At 42.7% G+C, this 20244-nt stretch overlaps 1 protein-coding gene across 4 annotated transcripts; it reads left to right on the top strand.

Moving 5' to 3' along the window:
• The first annotated feature begins 489 nt into the window (after positions 1-489).
• LOC143132799 (ras-GEF domain-containing family member 1C-like) lies at positions 490-20086 on the top strand. 4 transcript variants are annotated; one of them, XM_076292590.1, is made up of 15 exons: positions 490-928; positions 1722-1769; positions 11423-11616; positions 12289-12411; positions 12858-12995; positions 13865-14077; positions 15115-15189; positions 15612-15710; positions 15990-16092; positions 16237-16316; positions 16727-16822; positions 16998-17093; positions 17189-17312; positions 17484-17556; positions 17661-20086. In XM_076292590.1, the coding sequence occupies exons 3-15, from the start codon at positions 11425-11427 to the stop codon at positions 17683-17685; spliced, it is 1437 nt and encodes a 478-aa protein (XP_076148705.1). In that variant the 5' UTR covers positions 490-928; positions 1722-1769; positions 11423-11424; the 3' UTR covers positions 17686-20086. The 4 variants fall into 4 exon arrangements, with proteins under 4 accessions (XP_076148705.1, XP_076148704.1, XP_076148707.1 ...); XM_076292589.1 differs by having other exon boundaries at positions 11419-11616; XM_076292592.1 differs by lacking the exon at positions 1722-1769.
• Positions 20087-20244: the final 158 nt, after the last annotated feature.

Below are 20244 nucleotides of genomic sequence, written 5' to 3'. Positions count from 1 at the left end.
GTGTGCGGGGGGTACTCTTTGAATAACAGACTGCAGAGTCTAGAGTATATAGAGGGGTAGATGGTATAAAAGGTTCCTTCCATCCTTCATCATGTAACCCGGACACAGGACGCCTAGCCAATCTTGTGTGCTGTCTGCGCTGCACGTGCAAGTGCAAGTAGTCTAAACATCAATGAAACTATCCAGCCCAGGTTATTCGTGAACATGATAGATAGATAGATAGATAGATAGATAGATAGATAGATACTTTATTGATCCCCAAGGGGAAATTCAAGAACATATCAGTTACAGAAAAGAAAACGTATTATGATGTCATATTTCATGACCATCATTTGTGGTTTCTGCTTTGCTTTGCTACAACCTAGATTGTATTAAACGTGCGCGTGATTTCCACACCAGTCCCTATCCATCTCAAGCGCGCGCCTGCTCGCGCAATTTCCTCCACTCCCTGGTAAGCTTGCTTGAGCGTGTAGCCTGCGAATTGGTGCTTTCACTCAAAAGCCACTGATTCAACGATCACAACCGAGACCGGCTGTTTGGGCAACCACACCTTGACTGCGTAGGCTATTGCGATTATTTACTCGTACTCAAACCAAGACTGCAGCAGCACGAGGAACATGAGCCTTCAAATGCATCTGCTGGAATAATATTTGCGTCTGCTACCTGTTCCATCGAGGAAACTTCGGTGTTGAGCGAGAGATATTACGTTTTCGGATATTCATGTTATTGGAGCTGCAACAGTAGCCTGTAATAGGCTTGAGAGTATCATCATCCTCGAAAGCAATTCATTTGGGTATACTTCTAGCCTACGGAAACGGACACTCGTTAAGATTTTAACCATTTTTGAATTATCAAGTCTACGGTTGTTATATTATTAGTCTGTTCTACCCACGAGAGAGAGGATGGGGACACGGCGTGTGTAGAATTGGTAAGTAAAAGCTACTCGTCTGTATCTTGATGACATGCTCAAAAGCGTTTACAGAGAACGCGTGTAGGCTGTTAAGAGCTTGACTGGCCGACGATCAGTAGGCTAAAAATGTTTAGGTAGAACTGGATTAGTGCATCTTTATATATAAATACAAAATGTATTTTAAAAACCGTTTACTGCATACAATATAGGCCTGCACTGTAATCGGCATGTGTATCCCTTTACTTTACGTGGTTTGGTCTCCTTTGTGATCAGGCTACTCCCATACCCTTCATTATGCACCGCAATATAGCCTATACATTTACATACACCAATGATTCTACAAATTTCAATTTTCAGCGGGTTGGCACAGCAAAAGTTTACCGGATTTTAAAAGTCCACTTCACAGCGCATCCAGTCAGTGGTCACGCAGAAGCTAGGTGTAGTGCGTGGTGGGTTCAACAACAATACCACTACGATATGACATTAAAAATTGCTCATGGTGAGTCAGCTCTGAGGCTATGCTGGGAAAGTGTTGAAACACAAAAGATCTGTTGGAGTTTTTGGCTGGGGTTTGTCAGAACATAACAGCTGCCAGCCTGGAGAAGGTGATTTGATAGGAATCTGAGGTGGGTTACAGTATAAACTCCCCACAACCTTAAAGCCTTAACCAAGTGTTCTTTCAACAGTAAGCTCCATAGACTGTGCAGTGTGTCTTTACGTTTTCCTAAATGAAAACTGGTAGACATAAGCCTATACTTCAAACAGCAAGAAACATATTTTTAAAGATCTCGAACTCAATGTTTCACAACAGATAAAAACAAAGAAGGACACCCTAATACAACTGAGGAACATCTATAAGGTAATGAGAACACCCTTTCTATGATATACAACCTAATAATCTGGCAGTGAAGGGTGTTTGCAATTTATGCTCTTGTGTAAGGACAATTGTGCAGTGGAAGAATTGACAATCACAGATTGCTTAACAAGAATGGGAGCATGGCCGCATGTTTTTTAAAATGATCTCTGTAACCTGTTGGTTTGGTAGAAATCCTCTGTGATTATTGAGACACCATTCTGAAAAGCAACTCCTGTTCTCATCACGTCCTCTGAGGGACAGAGAAGTCGCCTTGAGGTTTTCTGTTTCTTTCATAATGTTCTACTCAAGATCTGGGATGCTCCCCATGTCTCTCTCTCTCTCTCTCTCTCTCTCTCTCTCTCTCTCTCTCTCTCTCTCTCACTCACTCACTCACTCACTCACTCACACACACACACACAGTTGTTTTTGTCAATGGAATCTCCACTATTTCATTAGAGGGGTGTAGGTCTATGTATTTTCTTTGAAATGTATCCTAGCCAGGACTATAATGAGGAGTGTATCACCAGTTGACTACATTGCATTGGTGACTGTTTAGTAATGTAAACCCAGATTTGAAAGGTGGAGAAAAAAGTCAGCTTAGCTGTGAATATTAAGTGTTTCCTCTACAATCTAGAGCTAGCCATCTTGTTAATAGTTAACTGAAACTTTTAGAGGTAAGAACTCTGTCTCAGTAACCTGAACCTACAGTATTCTGGCCATGAACATGTGGTTTGTATGGAGTTATAGAATGTTATACCCACATAAACATGGTGTTTCCACGTTTAAAGTTGTGTGTACTTGGACACAATTGTGTTTTCTTTTTGTATTTATTACAGATTTACTACTAATGTAATGTTTATTTTAATTCACTTTGGACAAAAGTGTCTGCTAAGAAACATAAAAAGTTTCAGATATGGTTTAAGAAAGGGTACATTTTTGCTTTCAAGTCAATATTGGAATCACGGTAATGTTGAGGCTGCTCTCGAAGACTGCTCTCGTGAAGCTGAACAGTGCTGTCAGAGATTCCCATGGCTGTATTGGTTTCCCTCACTGAATCAAGTGGTCATTGTGGCGTTCGCTTTGTTTGCTCAGCTCTGTTTAGTGTTGCAGGAAGTTGTCCTGCCAGATTCTTTGACATCAGTAGACATACAAAAGGATTTGTGTGCCTGTGTGTGTTATCACTATTACAATAACAGCTGATTTGGATCTTTGAATCGCTTGTCTCCATCATCATGAGCTGACTAATTTAAACATTTTCAGTCTGTCATCATCAGCTGGATTTTTTTTTTCAGAGGGTATGAAGCAATTTATTTCTGTTACAAGAACAAAGAGTATTATAGTTTTGTATTGTGAAAAGCTTGAATATGACAGGTTATCATCAGTACATAAATGATTGATCAGCTTTCCTTTTACAGGTCCACAGGGAAACCACTAGCGTATGTGTTGTGTAATATTAGAGATGGTCACAGTAGGGAGGTACAGTAGGAGCACCAGTTGCCTCGCTTAGCAGCTGTTAGTGTGAGGCTGGTGATGTGTTATCAGTGCTGATTACTCTGATCCAAGAACAGTAATTTCCTGTGTATTAGATGCATGATGTATAAACCACACAACAGTGTTTTATGCTTTAAAAGTGTATTGGCTGCAGCCGTGTATTAACCACAGTTTATTAACATTACTTTATATTGTGTCTCAAAGAAATACATTTCACTTAATGTAAAACGAAGGGTTATGCACAACTGCGGTTCAGTAGACCACTATCTCACTGTTTGATAGCAGGGTCCAATTTCTGAGCTAGTGTTCTCTCCTGCCCTCCTCCCACAATACAAATGACCGCCAATGGAACGGTGTTTCGACTGTTTGGCATGAATGAGATCTCTCCACTATAGTGCATCTACAGTAACAGTCTAACCATGTGGAGTGATGTCATAGTTGTAGTTGTTGTTGTTGTTTTATTGGACCCCAGCCCTAGCCCCGCCCCCACCCCCACCCCACACCCTGCTTCTTCAGTGGAATCAAGTGAACTCCATTTCCATATCCAGATGGAAATCTGTCTGATGTTAGTAGAAGATAAGACAGTAACAGTCTGTGGCTTCTCTTTTCTTCTCTATTATTGCCTGGGGCCCCTTTTTTAGTGTAAACATCAACCTCCTGTCTCCAGCTTCACCTCCTCCTCCCTCAAAGGTCTGCTAGTTCTGGTCGGTCATTACAAATCGGTCCTCTGTCTTTCTTCCTGCTTGAGATGATAATGTAATTGAGCTGGTAGTTGACCACGCCTATGCTGTGTAACAATCAGGCATCTGTGTGCTGCAGTCCTAAGATTAGCTTTGTCTCATTAGCCCACAGCCTGTGCCCAGACTCGCTCTGGAATTAGGGCTGCATGGTGTTCAGAATGCATCCTCACGCCTGTGTTGAGCTCTTTGTCGTGCCTTGGGCCATGGTATGTGTGCTACACTGTAACCTGATAGTTTGTGGGTGTACATGAATGTTGGTTTTACAGTTATCTGCCCTCCCTTTTGGAGGTGCTACATAATTGTGGTGCACCGTAACAAAACAGCCAATTAGGATTAATAATATTCATGAATCGCTGACCTAATAATTTTGGCACGCAATCATAAACCTCTGTGTAACAGTTATTCAGTACCTGTTAACCCAGCCCTCTCCACTGCAATAGCACCATCAAGCCTCTGCCACTGGGAAAGCACTACACACCCACGTTTACGATTCATTTTGAAATAATGTCAATGAAATACTATATTTTTTGTTACCATTAGTTTTGCTAACTAAATAGTGCTGGTATTTCAGTGTTTTTCATAAGCCTTAAAGTCTTTTTTCATAACAATACTGAATAGAGCAACAATAAATTATGTCAAATCCTTAAATTATTAGTTGAAATGATATGTGATTTCTGAGAATGTATAGTAGCTGTTTGATTCAAATAACCTCAGGAACTCTTTGAAATGCAGTGTTTGCTTAACTAGATAGAAAAACTCCTTTTCACCAGTCATTGCACTTGTTATTGTGTTTGGTTTCCTGCATCCTATGGCCTTTGAAATGCTTCCATTGGAAAGGCCAGGGGCTATGACCTTGAGGTCAGGTGACAGGGCTTTGAGTCTGAAGAAGTGACATTCCTCTCCGTGCTGACAGCCCCAGGCCGTCTGTTTGATGCGTTAAAACATTAAACTTTACGTCTGATTTCAAATCTCACGAAAATCCACAAATGTGTTTAAACTGCTTACATGACAGACAGACAAGGACATAAACCAACGACATCAAAAACAAAACCCAGATATGAAAATGCATGTAAACAATCACACATACATACACACAAAGCCTACTGACTACCTTTACAAGCATGGCATGCGTCTGTCCACATTAGAAGAATGTGTGTACAGATGGTTCTCTCACAGCATTCTGGCTCTCACAGGCGTTGGCATGGCTTGTTTTGGTTTTGGCTCATGGTCCGCCTTGGTCACTGTGGGACTACAGCATCGCTGTTCAGGGACTTGACTAGAGGCAGCATAACCTCCTCACCAAAACTAGACCCAACAAAGGAAACTCCCTCATCTAGCACAGTATGTTAAACATTCCGATTGACTTGTACTCACATTGCGCTTTGGGCATGCACTTCACACCACAGCACCACCACAACACATAACACACATACTGTACAGTACCCTCCAGAATTATTGGCACCTCTGCTAAAGTTGACTAAAAACCGGTATAAAACATAATCTGTTGGTGATATATTGTAATCTCACAATGAAAAAAATAGGAAAAATACAACCTTGAAGGGAAGCAAATTTATTTTGAGAAAAAGGAAAATCTCATAAAGAAATACATATTTTTAACAAAAACACTTCGCTCACAATTATTGGCACCCCTGCTTGTAATACCGTATTAAGCCTCCCTTTGCCTGACTAAAAAGAAGCACAGCAGTCACCAGTCTCGTTTAAACTGCTGACAACAAAACCATTCTCAGTCTGTCTGTATTTGAACCCACTAAATGCATACAGTAGAGTTTAAGTGCACAGATCATTGTGTGGGCTTCTGGAAACTACATTTCCCAATGGAGGGAATAAAGTATCTGTTTGAGAAGATGGAAATAGCAATGCTGTTGATGTAATCACACAAATCCCCTATGGGACTATACCTTCTCTGAGTAATCAAAGGCTAATGCCATACAAGTAGAGTATAAACACTTTCCAGGGTACAGTTACAGCAGATGTTCACATTTTACTCAGTGTTTCCTCATGTGTGTACAAGCGTAATGTTTTATTGTTGCACACTACTTTACATTTTATATTAAGAAAACACACTTCTGGATCCTCCATTTATTGACGGCAAAAATTCCCTCACTCATGAGTACAATAGCAATACAGCAATATTAGATTTGGTCTGCATCTTGGTGTGGCTTTATTGACTTCCTGTTGAGTCAATCAATGAAATGGTGCTCTTTTAGAATGTTGCCAGGTTCTGCCTGTGCTGTCTAATACTGAATTATGGCTATCACATAAATGCCACCCAAATATATTTAGGATACAATGGTTTATATGTGAAAAGAGACTGAATGTATCCCACCTGCACTGTGTTCATTTAACTTTTTCACTGATCATGATCAATCTGTACAGTATGTATGTTATAGAATTGCACCATGTGATGGAGTGTGGAGGGGGGGGGAGTGTCAGTGTGATGTTGCTTGTCTCGACTTGACTTGAATAGTCTTTGTGTTGGCCTGCTTATATCCTCATCCTTGCCCTCCAATACGCAGACAATACAGAGTGACTGCTCTAGCTGCTTACGATCCAGGGATGCAGTGGCCATTTTGACCTGACCTATACAGCCCCCTGTGTTGCCTGCACAGCCAAGAGCCAAGGAAACACCATCTTAATATGCGTAATCTAAAGCAGACCATGTGTTGTCATTGTACTGATCCACTGATGTGATGCTACTTGTATATAGAGGTGTGTTGAGGTCTCATTGTCAATTTGATATCAGTTGCTGACCTATTGTGATATGGTATTCTTAAGCAGGAAATGTATGCGTAGTTTCTGAGCTACTGTAAATACAGGCTGACATATATCAGGATTGATGAGGTCAGTGAAGAGGAAACCAGTACTCAGCAAGTGTGATAATACTCTATTTCATGGCCAAAATGACATCCCATGAAACAAGTGAAGTCCATGCAGTCCTTGTTCAGCACAGCTTAAAGGACAGAGGAACAGTGTTTAGTTTAGTGTTCCAACACCCCCCCCCCCCCCCCCCACACACACACACACACACACAGGCATCATTGAATACCTTTCCTGCAAAACTAGCTGGATGTCTAAGAAAGGAAGCGTAGCTGTCACCTGCTAGTCAGTTGTAATTAGGACTCAGGAAGGGAGATGAGCGGGAGGAACAGGAACTGAGAGGCAGTGGAGATCTGAAGAGGTTGCGTTGCGTGGGGTGACCAACACACATAAACACTGAGGAGACACATGAAGGCTGCTTCCTAATGTTTGGCCGCCTAAAGCATAGACGCACCGACATGAGTGCACCAGCACTGTCACTTGCCTACGCATATCAGCGTTGAAATGTTCAACTGACAGGCATTCGATAAACTATGGATTTTATTGAGCGGTGCTGACGAAAATACATCTGAATGGTAATCTACACGGCAGCGGCCGTGTGTTGAAAACAATGGAATGGAAGAACTTGAATGTGGAAAGCGGAGTGTGCTGCACTCATGTTGGCACCTCTGTGTGGGGGCCTTAGCTGTGGGCACACATGCACATGCACTACACTACACACAAAGGTGATTCCCTAATTTATAGCTAGTCAGACAAAGCCTTACCACAGGCCTGTACCACTACTACTACTAGTGCTACTGCATTGGCTCCCTCCCTGAAGGCATGCATCAGATGTGGACTTGCAGTCTTAGTGGTGCCTGTAAGGCAGTGCTGTGGTAGAGGACAGTCTTGCCTATAGCTTAGCGACAAGAGGTCAACATTCTCATTGGGTGTGAGTGCCCTCTGCATTGGGCTTATGTGTCTTCAGAAGGCTGGACACAAAGCTTGCCTCATTTTGATGCCTTTGCGTACTTCAATTCGAGCAGAAAAGATGGTTACTGGACACATCTCCTACAACAGGATTAAACAGTGTGAAAGGGAAACAGTGTAAATATGCTTCAAATATGTCTGTTGTTTTTACACTTCACTGCAAGGCTACAAGAAGATTACAACTATAAAACCTCTCAGAAAGAAATGTACAGTAGCCACATATTTTAAACAGTTAATACACGTAACACATAGATTTATATACTTTCAAGACATATTAAATGCACACAATGAGATGAGTTGAATGTGTAGATTGTGATATTTTATGTAGAAATAGACGTTTGAGTCGTTAGACCATTGGTTCCCAAAGACTGGGTCGCGACCCACAGGTGGGTCGTAAGAGATTTTATTTGGGTCGCCAGCATAGCATAGTGACAATTTATGTTGTGTAATACCCCTAGCTTATACCTTATATAGCTTAGGAAAGCTAACAGCTTTCTATAAGATCTAGTTTGTTAACTACCACAGTCTCGAGTTGGGTCGCGATAGTCTGTCATTTTTAAAAAGTGGGTCCCCAGAAAAAAAGTTTGGGAAACACTGCGTTAGACCATTACGCAGTATGAGCATTATGCAGTGTGTGTAGCGTAGATAATGTCATAGAGCAGTTACTAATCACAGCAGCAAGCGGAAGGACGTTCTGTCTTACTGCTACTACATAAAGATGTTTTAATCATTTAATCATTTTATTTAAATCACCACCTGAATCCCATTCACCACCCTTCTGAAATTCCCCTTCTGTAGCATAATGTATGTCCTCTACAGTGCCAGGCAGCCATGCTCTGTCAGAAGTAGGATCTGATGAAGCATGAACCCCCCCCCCCCCCCCCCCCCCCCCGATATAGAGATATGGGCCCCCAGCAGCTCTTGAGTTGCTCTCGTGCCCGTGTTTATGTCTCCTTCTGTTGTCCCCACATGCTCTTACTTCTGCCCACATACTGGGAGGTCTATCAAGGACAAGGAGGCCTTTTGTCTGCATGTTTCCTGCTGCATACCCAGCCAACAACGCCTAAACGCCTGAACAGGGATATTAGCATAATATTATAAAGTATTGTACAGTGCCTAATGCTTTTTAGCATGAGAGAGAGAGAGCAATCACTCAAAAAATGTGTGGAAAGTATAGCTAGGTTTATGAAGTAGAGATTCATGTAGTGCATAACAAACTATGGACAATGACTTCCACATTAAAATATATCTTTGTCATAAATTGTGCTCTAATATTGACTTTCACATGTGTAGTTTTTGCTCGGCTGTTGCTTTAGCTATTGTTGTCTGAGACATGAACAGATGAATAGACACTGTGCAGTTGATCATGTTTCCTATTGTGCAGATATTGTCCTTTTTGGGCCCCAACCTGATGTTCCTATCAAAGTGCTCCCCTTGCTGTCATGCTATTGTTCCTCCCAGGAAACAAAAGGATTCTCCAGGTCATTAAACCTGAGCGGTGACACTACCCTGGTGACGCCACCCTGGTGACACCATTGCCTGATGCAGGAACTTGGGCAACAGAAGGAAATGAAGAAATGCATGAGATGTTGTGTGCTTTGGCTGTGCCATGTGGAAGAATCTGCCTTCGGAGACTAGCAGGGCATTCACATCACACAGCCTTTGTGTCAACACCACACCCATCCCCCCATCGCTCACTTGTCCTCGTGCTCCACTACCACTAAATAAATAAAGTGTGTGTGTGTGTGTGTGTGTGTGTGTGTGTGTGTGTGTGTGTGACAGAGTGAGAGCTCAGTCACAAATGGAAGCTGAGAGTTGTGGAAACTGGAGACATGTCCTACTGCGACCTGTCACCTCTTAAGAGCTGTGACCACTTCAAGCTTCAGAGGTCAGCCACTCAGCTGAGGAGCTGGGGTACTCCTAACCCCATTTAAGGCTTGCTCCCCTCACCACCCGTAATATATCTCTAAACACTTTGGACAGATAAACAGAGATATCTTAGTTTTTTAAAGCTATTCAACCTAGTATGTTATAAAATACCTAAACAAACCCCCGGAAATGTGTTGGATTTCAATCAATAGCTTCACAAGGCTTCATACGGGTAGTCACGCAATATAGACTCTAATGACTTCCTAAACATCCATAGTATATTCACCTAGCTATTAAATTATTAGATTGACCATGTTATTGCAAGGAATGAGTTGTGTGTTTCACATGCCAGTGAACGCCTGTGTTCAGTGTACCGTACAGTATGTTCAGTGTGTCCAGTAGGCAGTCTACAGTTAAACTGTCACCATGTTTTAGTGCTTCCCTCATTCATTTCAACTGAGATAAGAGCAGACTTTGGAGCACAGGTCAAATGCCCACATGGACTATCAGGTTCTGTTGGACAAAGAGAGTTTTTTTTACTTCTACACTGTCAAACAAGATATGGTCGAGTAACTGCCACACCTTTCTGAAGAGGAAGTTTTAATGTTTAATCTGACCAGTGTTTGACCAGCAGAGAGCAGGGCTGGGATTGCCGTGGCGACAGCTAGACCCATATTTTGCGTGACTGGAGCCTCTCCAGTGGTGCAGCTGTCGGGGAGCAAAGCAGTGTCCCACAGCAACTGCTGATACTGTGTCCCCATAACAACTGCTGTTGGGCAGATGAAAAGTAGGCTTTTAGCTCAGGGTGGATGAGAGAGAAAGACTCACTGCAAAGCATCTCAGCACTACACTGGCACATTGGGCAGTTTGATAACAGGCTGTTAACAGGCAAATAACAGGTCGTTATTTGATAGGCGACCAGCTGAAGCCATATGTAAATCTTTGACATTATTATTACATTGTGACCGCATCAGTGATGTCCACCATTGTTACATATTCTTATCCATGCCCAGACTTTTACATACATCCTTCACAAGCCATTTTACTATGATCTTATCAATTTACTTTAACAACATAATATAGACAAATCATTTCCAGTGTGATTGTTCAGTATATGTGCCCTTGGTGAATATTAAAGATCAGAGACCTAACTGTAAGCATGATCATACTGAGATTTTCCACCAATATATCCATCCAGTGTGTGACTTCAACTAGAGATGAAAATGTAAGGTTTATCTATGTGTAAAAGGGTCTCCTTTTCCTGAGCTATTGTGTCAGATTGCTATTTGGCTCATTTGCACTGGTTTTGCATGGTGGCCAAGCGGCTTGTCTCACGTATGATACACCTTATGGGAATAGCATGCAAGTCTGCTGGCACACTAGCCTTGAACAGCTGCCATGGAAATAGTGGCACATTGTCGCAACAGATTGTGCTTGTGTTGGATTGACCATCTAACAAGTGTGACTTGTTCTCAGATCACCGATTAGAATAACAGTCAAAACATGTTAACACTACTGTTGGACAGCATCAGCTTGTTAACACTACTGTTGGACAGCATCAGCTTGTTAACACTACTGTTGGACAGCATCAGCTTGCTGTGACTGTCAAAAAGGTTTTTCTGTTTCGGTTGGGTGCTATACCTCACAAGTGTAACTCAGTTCTATACTCTCCCTCTCTCTCTCTCCCTCTCTCTCTCTCTCTCTCTCTCTTTCTCTCTCTCTCTGTTCCTCTGTCTGGGTCTAAGATAGGAATGCCCCAAACTGTGTGCCCCAGCACTATGTTTGCTCCCAGTGGCTTGGGCCCCCCTTTGGCCTCCGGTGAGGAGCCCCCTCAGGAGGGACCGGGCCCCGAAACTGGATTTGCCGAGAGCCCCCCCTTCTCTTCGGCCTCCCTGGACACCCTCATACAGAACCTGGTGCCCACCACAGACTACTACCCTGAGGTATGAGCCAGCATTGCTACACACACCATTAACCTTGTTGCCCCCTTGTATTGATGAGGAGAACCGTGTTTTCAGATGGCTGCAGTGTAGACAATGGGCCTATTCTCTCAGTGTAACTGAAAAATCACTAGGCTTGTGAAGCATGTAAGAACAATGCCTTAGTGTTAGTGCCAGAATGTGACACTACGGAAACCTTATTGGATCAATTTTAACATTCTATGTGCTGCTCACCCCTCATCACATTTACATGTGCACATAAATGGTTCGGGTAAAACAAAGCTCACTTTTAATTGCCAACCTACAAAAACTATACTCTTAAATAGTGGCATATTAAATAAATAAGAGTTTAATTGAATGACATTTCAACAAAAGACTGACTAGCTGTCCTATCATAACACTTCCAAATGAATGATGACTTGTCATTGGGAATTGCTATATGTGACGAGTGTCATATTTGATTCTAATTAAACTTCATTGGAAATTCTTTTTGAAAAGAAAACAATCCTCCTATGATGTCAAAACCACTGCATCAAGGTTCATTTACTAAGAAAAGATAAGAAAGGCTAGTGCACAAGAAACTGTATACATTTTATAGGCAATAACATGGTGTTCCCCCCCTAGGTCTTGTTGCATGTGTGACTCCTGTTTTACTGGCCTTTCTCTCCCCTGCAGAAAGCCTATGTGTTTACATTCCTGCTCAGTTCGCGCCTCTTCATCCCCCCCCACGAGCTCCTGGCACGTGTCTGTAAGCTCTGCATCCAGCAGCAGCAGCTGGAGCAGACACCCCTGGATGCGGTCAGTTTCCAAGCCATACTGTGTGTGTGTGTGTGTGTGTGTGTGTGTGTGTGTGTGTGTGTGTGTGTGTGTGTGTGTGTGTGTGTGTGTGTGTGTGTGTGTGTGTGTGTGTGTGTGTGTGTGTGTGTGTGTGTGTGTGTGTGTGTGTGTGTGTGTGTGTGTGTGTGTGTGTGTGTGTGTGTGTGTGTGTGTGTGTGTGTGTGTGTGTGTGTGTGTGTGTGTCTCACATCTCGATCCAGAGTGCCAAATATGAAAGAACAAAATGCTTGGTGATGTTTCAGTCAGAATAGAGTGTGGTGTGCTGCCTGACGTATTTGGGCCAGCTTTGATATCCTCTTCATCCCCTCACTGCTCATTCTCTCTGCTCGCCTCCTCACAGAGCAAGCTCTCTAGCTGATAGCATGCTGCTAACTGTCACCTTTGTGGACTCCCGTTGCTATTTCTAGGCCAAGGTGAAGAAGTTTGGTCCCAAAATCCTGCAGTTGTTGACAGAGTGGACAGAGACCTTCCCCTCTGATTTTCGAGAAGAGAAGATGGTGGCACATCTTAAAGACATCATTCACAGGATAGCACCTTGTGATGAGGTAATGTGAAATAGGGGATGTGGAGTAAGAAGTGTGAACAGAGAAATGTGATTTCTATAATGGGCTTACTGTAGACATCAAATCTCCAGCATGTCATCAGATGTCATTTGGAGTTTAAGAAGAAATGTGGAGTTTAAGAGATACAGACGGGAGAGAGAGGTGAAGCTGCAGCTCCAGTCCCAGACGGCAGCAGTGGGCGCCGCACTGGGAGGGGAAGCGGAGGTGGAGCATGAGAGCCCAGCGCTGGGGCACAGTGGGACATCTCAGCTCGGCTCCCTCTCACTGCTGTGGAGAGAGCAGACAGAAGCAACCAGACCAACATGGAGAGTGGGGGGGGGGGAGTGCAGGATGGTGAGAGAGACTGGGGTAGAAGGACCGAAGGGGTAAAAGAAGACTTACGGGTATAGGGAGGTGGAGATGGGGGTGTTGAGAGAGAGAGGAAAGACATGGACAGAGGGAGGAGAGGAGGAACAGAGCAGCAGAGACAGGCTAGTGCAGAGCGTGATGAATGTGCTGCTATTTGTGGTGGCACTGGGCACAGGAGTGGTGCTGGGTAATTGATGACACACATGGCGTGATTATCACAGGTTCCTGACCCAGTGGCCCCACTCTCCTCCTGTTCTAGAGGAGCGGAGCCAAGAACCCTCTGGATCCCTCATCACGGAGGCAGGGCATAGACACAGACAAAAGAGAACTCTAAATGCCGCTTGTAATCTTGTATTGAACTACAGTAGTACAGTTCTGAAAGCCGTGTGGATTTTGTTTATTACTGCCAGAAAAAACACTGTAAATGTGCCACAACTGTTTGTGTCTTTTAATGACAACAGTGAAAGGACATTTGGGGACCAGCCTGTGCTTTGTCTTGGCAGGCTTACAGGAAGAAGCTGAACCTGGTGCTCCAGAATCTCAATGCCAAGCTGGCAGCGATGGCTCAGGGCGACGAGAGCATTGTCAAGGTCACGGCCTCCGTCTCTGACAAACTGGTGGCCTTCAAGACCAAGCCGGCGCCCATCCAGAAGGACATGATCAGCATCTGCAACGACCCCTTCACTCTGGCCCAGCAGCTCACGCACATCGAGCTGGTGAGCGGGCAGCCGAGCTGGGGGCCGAGCGCTGTAGTGCGGCCGGGCGGGCGGGGTGGACGGAGCCGGGGGTCACGTGAGGACAGGGGTCAGCGCAGGGCCGAGAGCCTTCATGTGGAGGAGTGCGCTCAGATAATGACTGAACAGGAATAAGAAACTGAGGAATAAAGACTAGTAGATTAAAACATCTTCTGTATTGAATCAGCTTGGTGCCCTCTGCCTACCTGGCGCCACTGAGACCCTGAAATCTCTGGTCCCATTAGCTTCATTACCAACTATTATTAGATGTGTTTATTAAGTGCTGTTCGTTTTAGCCTGCAGCTGAGCAGAGTGAGGGCCCAAATGAAGCATTTTGGATAAGAATAGATTGCTGTTAGAAGCCAGAACAGAAGAGTCTCTCCCTGCTGTCACTGGGCTGATATTAGTGTGTATTTTTATCCTAGTGAGGGTTTTGTGGGGTCGTGGAGCGGAAGGCTCGTCCAGCCCCAGGCTGTGAGTAAAGCGTGCACTCTCGACTGAGACTGTGACATCATCCCGAAAGTCACTCGAAAGTGCCTCAGGGCTGCCGAGTGAGCCGGCGCTGACGGAATGTGACCTGACAGTTTTACGCCACGCCACCGAGACTCTGACACACACACACACACACACACACATGCACACACATGTGCACACACACATTTACACACATTCATTCACTTTGCGTGACAGTTTTAGGTTTAGATGCAGGCCTGCATATTCAATTAGAAAACAAAGGCATCAGGACAGATTCAGACATGTTCATCCACACATGCCCCTGCGTTCTTTAGTGTTGGAGTAAATGTTCCATTCATCTCTCTGAGTCTGTCTGTCTATCTGTCTCTCTGTCTCTCTTTATTTCTCTCTGCCTCTATGTGATTGTAGCATCAGTGTGTGTATGTTTGCTGACGTGAGGTTTTAGAAATGTTATTGAAGTAATATTTCATTAAGACCATCATGCAAGCATGAAAACCACCCTGGTTGAGATCAATCTTCGGATGTAAAATGTTTTTATTTTACAGGAGCATTTGAGTCACATTGGACCTGAAGAGTTTGTCCAGGCTTTTATACAGAAAGATCCCCTGGACACCACCCAGGTAGATTTGTTATGGAGAGCTTGTTTTTATTAGTAGACAAGAGTGCCCATTGTTCTCAATCTGACTGAAATAAATAACTTATCTGTGTTTCATTTTACAATAAAAAATCCTTTCAGCTAGTTTACATATTCAGTTTACTCTAGTGTGCTGGATTTAAAGGATATAGTTTCCTAATGTATATAACCAATAACATCAGCTACAGACAGTGTGAAGTGTACACTGAACCAGCTACAGACAGAGTAACGTTCACACTTGCTGCAAAGAGGACAAAGAAGAGTCATCAGTAATGAAAGTGGTGATGAACAGTATGCTCTGCTCATGCGCATGCTCTGCTCATCACCGGTGTCATCACAGATGACTCTCCTTTGTCTTCTTCACCTGTGCATCCTTCCCTATGCTCACCAAATGTCTTCCACTCACAGCCTTGCTTCAGCGAACAGAGTAAATCGTCCTCCAATTTGGAAGCATATGTGCGCTGGTTCAACAGACTGTGCTACCTGGTGGCCACCGAGATCTGCATGGTAGGTGCTGGAGCCCACATTCCCATTTTAAAGAAGCTTTATGACTCACACACAGCAGTAAAGCAATGCTTCACCCGCAATCATTGGATGCCACAAAAATTGAACTGTAGTGCCACCTGGTGATAATTTACTGTCATAGCATTAGAAGTGTCTGCAAACTGCAGAATGCAGAAATGTAATTTAAACAACAATCATGTGACTTCATTCATTCAGTATGCAGTAGACTGATGGGTAGTTAAAATACAACAGTAAATGTCTAATGTCATCTGTCATGTTTAGCCTGCCAAGAAGAAGCAGCGTGCCCAGGTCATTGAGTTCTTCATTGATGTGGCTCGGGAGTGCTTCAACATTGGGAACTTCAATTCCCTCATGGCTATCATATGTAAGTGTGAGGCTTCAGTGGAGCCATATGGACGTCCATTTCTTCTGACTGTGTTCACCCAGATCTTGAAACATTTAAACCAATCTACAAATGTTTCTCTAAGCATATATTACATTTGTCATAATATGAATATATTCTATTCAGCTGGCATGAACATGAGCCCAGTATCTCGCCTGAAGAAGACGTGGGCGAAAGCGAAGACGGCAAAGTTCTTCATACTTGAGGTAAATGACACCCATGTCTCAAAGACCATCAAGGTGCACCACTGACGAGATTATCAACAGACACTAAAACCCATAAAAGTCTTTTTTCCAGCTTCTTTATGCAAGTGTCTTTATACCACCCATTCAGACTAGTTGTTTGAGCCCTAATATGAGTCAAATGTCCTTCAGGTTGTCATCAGTTTAACTGTATGTGGCATTGGCATACATATTGGAATAGTTTATACCACATCTGAGACACCAATGATATCCCAAGTGCTATGCTGTTAAAACAGCTTTTTCAGATTTCACTAAATACCTTGTCTAGAAGATGAGTGGTGTAACTGTAAATATGGGCATAGGTCACATCATACTGTATATGTTGTCATTGCTTTATGAATTGTTATTTAATTGTTATTTGACTTTGCAAACAGCATCAAATGGACCCTACTGGGAACTTCTACAACTACAGGACAGCCCTTAGAGGAGCAGCACACAGGTCCCACACAGCTCACAGCAACAGGGAGAAGGTACCGCTGCTACTGCAGGATTACAACTGCAGAATATTCTCGGGGGGAAGCAGTATTTTGTGATGATGATGATGATGATGTTGATGAGTAGTATTAGTTGTAGTGGTACTAATGTGTGTAGTAGTGTTTCCAAAACCTGAGAGATCTTGTGTCTGATTTTGTCCTTTCCTGTCAGATCGTCATTCCTTTCTTCAGCCTCCTCATCAAGGATATCTACTTCCTGAATGAGAGCTGTGCCAATCGTCTGCCCAATGGGCATGTCAACTTTGAGGTGTGGTGGACTCAGTTGGCTAATCATACTTCCTTTTTATGTTAGTCATCTTAGTGTTGGAAAGGTAAATGTTGACCATGAGGGTTTGTCTGCAGAAATTTGTGGAGCTGGCCAGGCAGGTGGGAGAGTTTATTGCCTGGAAACAGGTGGAATGCCCATTTGAAGAAGACCGCAGCATCCTGCACTACCTCCACACTGCACCCATTTTTAATGAAGATGGTATGTTCCTGTGAGGTCCTGAGTTTGGAATAATGGCCATCTGATCCAAATCCTTCTGATTTGAGATGTAGTCTTACACTGTTGTAATGTTATGTGACTCTGGTTATATACAGATTCATTCCTTAAGTGACTTGTCCAGTTTCTGTCTCTCTTCATTTGCGTGTGTTGTAGGTCTTTATCTGGCATCCTATGAGAGTGAAAGTCCAGAGAATCAAGTGGAGAAGGACCGCTGGAAATGTCTCAGGTATGACGTTTGTCACTTACATGTACTTTTCCACTTTGCCTGTCCAGTGGGCTTATTAGGAGAGCTTTCCCCCACACTCAGCTCATTTCTCAATCTCTCCACAGGTCCTCCATTCTTGGGAAGACCTGAGACAGACCTGGCAGCTACCTTTTATGTGTAATTTGGAGAGGGTATTTATTGCACTAGAAGAAACTGTGAAGGAACTAAGCTGGCTCTTAGATGTGTTTATATATGTAATGAAGAACAAACATACTTCAATACAAGAATTGATGAGCCGGATTCATCGTCAAAAACGACATGTCAAAAATGAGCAGTGAAACATGAATGGTATAGGCTGTAACTGCTGAAGTATTTGAAATGTAGTGTGTGGAAGCATTTTGTGTGTATGGATGTGTGTCTTTCCATCATTATCTCTTGAGAATTCTTCAGAATTTAAAAAGAAATATAGTTACAGGGAAAATGCAGCTTTTAAAACTTTTTATTGAAATTATGATGTGTTATTTTTAAGGGTCTTTTGAACAATACTGTAATCTTGTAGTTGTAACTAAATTATTGTCCAGGGCGCTGGTTTGCCCATGAAGTTGCCTGTTCATATTAGACAGGGGACCATTACATGCTGTACTGTCGGCATAGATTTGAGCATACGTGTGCTGACGGGCAAGTGTATGCCTGTGTGTGTGTGAATGAGTGGGTGTGACTGTGTTTGGGCGTACATGTGTGTGTTTGTGTTCATTGCACTCATTATCTGTACACTGAGTCTCAGAACTGGACATTAGAGCCATAAAGATAACATGAAAAGACCACATGCTACCTGAAGTCACTAAGTATGGGGCAAATCATTGATATACTATGTTTACGTCAGAAAACAAGCTGTTCTGACTATTTCACAGCTGATGTGGCGTCTCTAATACTCTTATGTGTGTTTTTTCTGATGTTTACCTTTTAAAAACAAAAACAATCAAATGAAGAGAAATTGTATAGTGTGTATAAAGGACTCCCTGCCAAACTTCCTGTGTCACAGGGACTGCTCTACTCGACTGATATTCAGTTGTTTAACATGTTCATGATTCTGTGATAACAGATGTTTGTTTTTATTATTTGGGTATTTTTATGTTATTTCCTGAAATGTTGAAAAGTTCTACCAGGAGGTAGTGACATGCGGTGTCTGTTTTCAGTGGGCATTATGGTTGTACTTGAAAATTGCAAGCGTTTTACCTTTGCAGTAGAATCACGCATACCATTCTTAAGCCTTTTTGTAAATATAGTTTTTAATTGTTTAATGGATCATAGTGGCATTTTTGGTGCATATGTTACTGAATTTAGTTTTAGTCATACTCCTCTATGTGTCATTCATCTAAGCTCTCTTTTGGACCATGACCTTGGTGTGTTTGTGGACCTTTGTTTTTCTGTAAATATATAGTGTGCACAGGCATATGTTTGGGATTTGTTTTTTTTCATTTGAGGGTTATTTAAATAAATATTTAAGTGATGTGTTAATTTAAGCACATTTTGTGTGCTGTTGTGAAGCCATGGCATAATTCCTGAAGCATTCTCAACCTCATTTTCCTCCCATACAATCTTCTGTGACATTGAAGAAGCACTGGGCACACTGGAGTAGAGCTGACATTCTCTTGCACCTGACTTCCAAGCCCTGTTATGCACAGCCCCTACAGCACAGAGAAGCAAGGCTGCTGTTAAAGGAAAGCCAGCTCAGTACACTGGTTTCATTACCTGCAACTGAGCTGAGCACATTCTACAGGTGTATCATTTATGACATTATTCATGTTACCACGGAAGTATTGACTTTTATTTCCAGAATGACTGTGTAATTACAGCCCAAATGTGACGTATGAAACTTTTGCTTCTTATCATGTCATCATCAGTGAGATATTCATGATATACAACTGAGAGGAGCATCTGTGCCTGTCCTATTGATGTTAACCACATACATTTCTAATAGTTTATGGGGGGGAAAATAACAAAATGTATTTGGTGCTAGAAGCTTATGCTGGCTTCATTTGGTTCCATCACACTTTACTGTAATGAACAGTCCCAGTGCAGGAATGGGCTCTTGGAAGATGTCTCCCTCCAAACATGCAGGTTCTCAAAATGAACTTGAAGTCAAACTACTGTAAATCCTAAATCAGCATTCCTGCTGCACTTCATATAGTATGCCTACACATGTACCTCATCAGCCTGAATCTATATAGTGAAATCTGTAGTGTTATGTGGGCCTCATATTCATTATGATTAATCTCGCCATAATCTTAGAAAACTAAGCCTTTTTTGAGATGGTTGCATAACAACTTGACAGAATCCACACAGGTCACTGCTGTCCATATGAAGAAGTCAGGAACCTCCCCACCCCTTATCAGTGTTGCTATGTTTAGTGTTTCTCTCTTGCGCTGTGTTTTAACAGTATTCGCCTATCTTATTTTTTTGTGTTGGTTTCTTTGTATTACTCCTGCTTTGTACAGTAGACTTGATATTGAAACTGTCCTTTAAAATAAATTGTTTGGGCTGTAGCTAATGTTTCTTGTGTGTGTGTTTGATGCTGAATGATCTTTAACTCATTTGTTCAAATGCCAATACTAAGCTTCATGCCTGTTTGTGATTCCTAACTGAAGATGAATTAGATTGCTGACATGCTTCCATTTTAATTTTACAGATGTAAAAATGGTGAAAAGC

The sequence above is a fragment of the Alosa pseudoharengus genome, unplaced genomic scaffold (assembly GCF_046254945.1).
Source record: "Alosa pseudoharengus isolate Yale_2024_CS ecotype anadromous, Long Island Sound unplaced genomic scaffold, YU_APseudo_1.1 YU_APseudo_1.1_scf_19, whole genome shotgun sequence".
In the NCBI taxonomy this organism is placed as follows: domain Eukaryota; kingdom Metazoa; phylum Chordata; class Actinopteri; order Clupeiformes; family Clupeidae; genus Alosa; species Alosa pseudoharengus.
The sequence above is the reverse complement of the archived record's forward strand: the minus strand, read 5'-3'. Positions and strand labels throughout refer to the sequence as shown.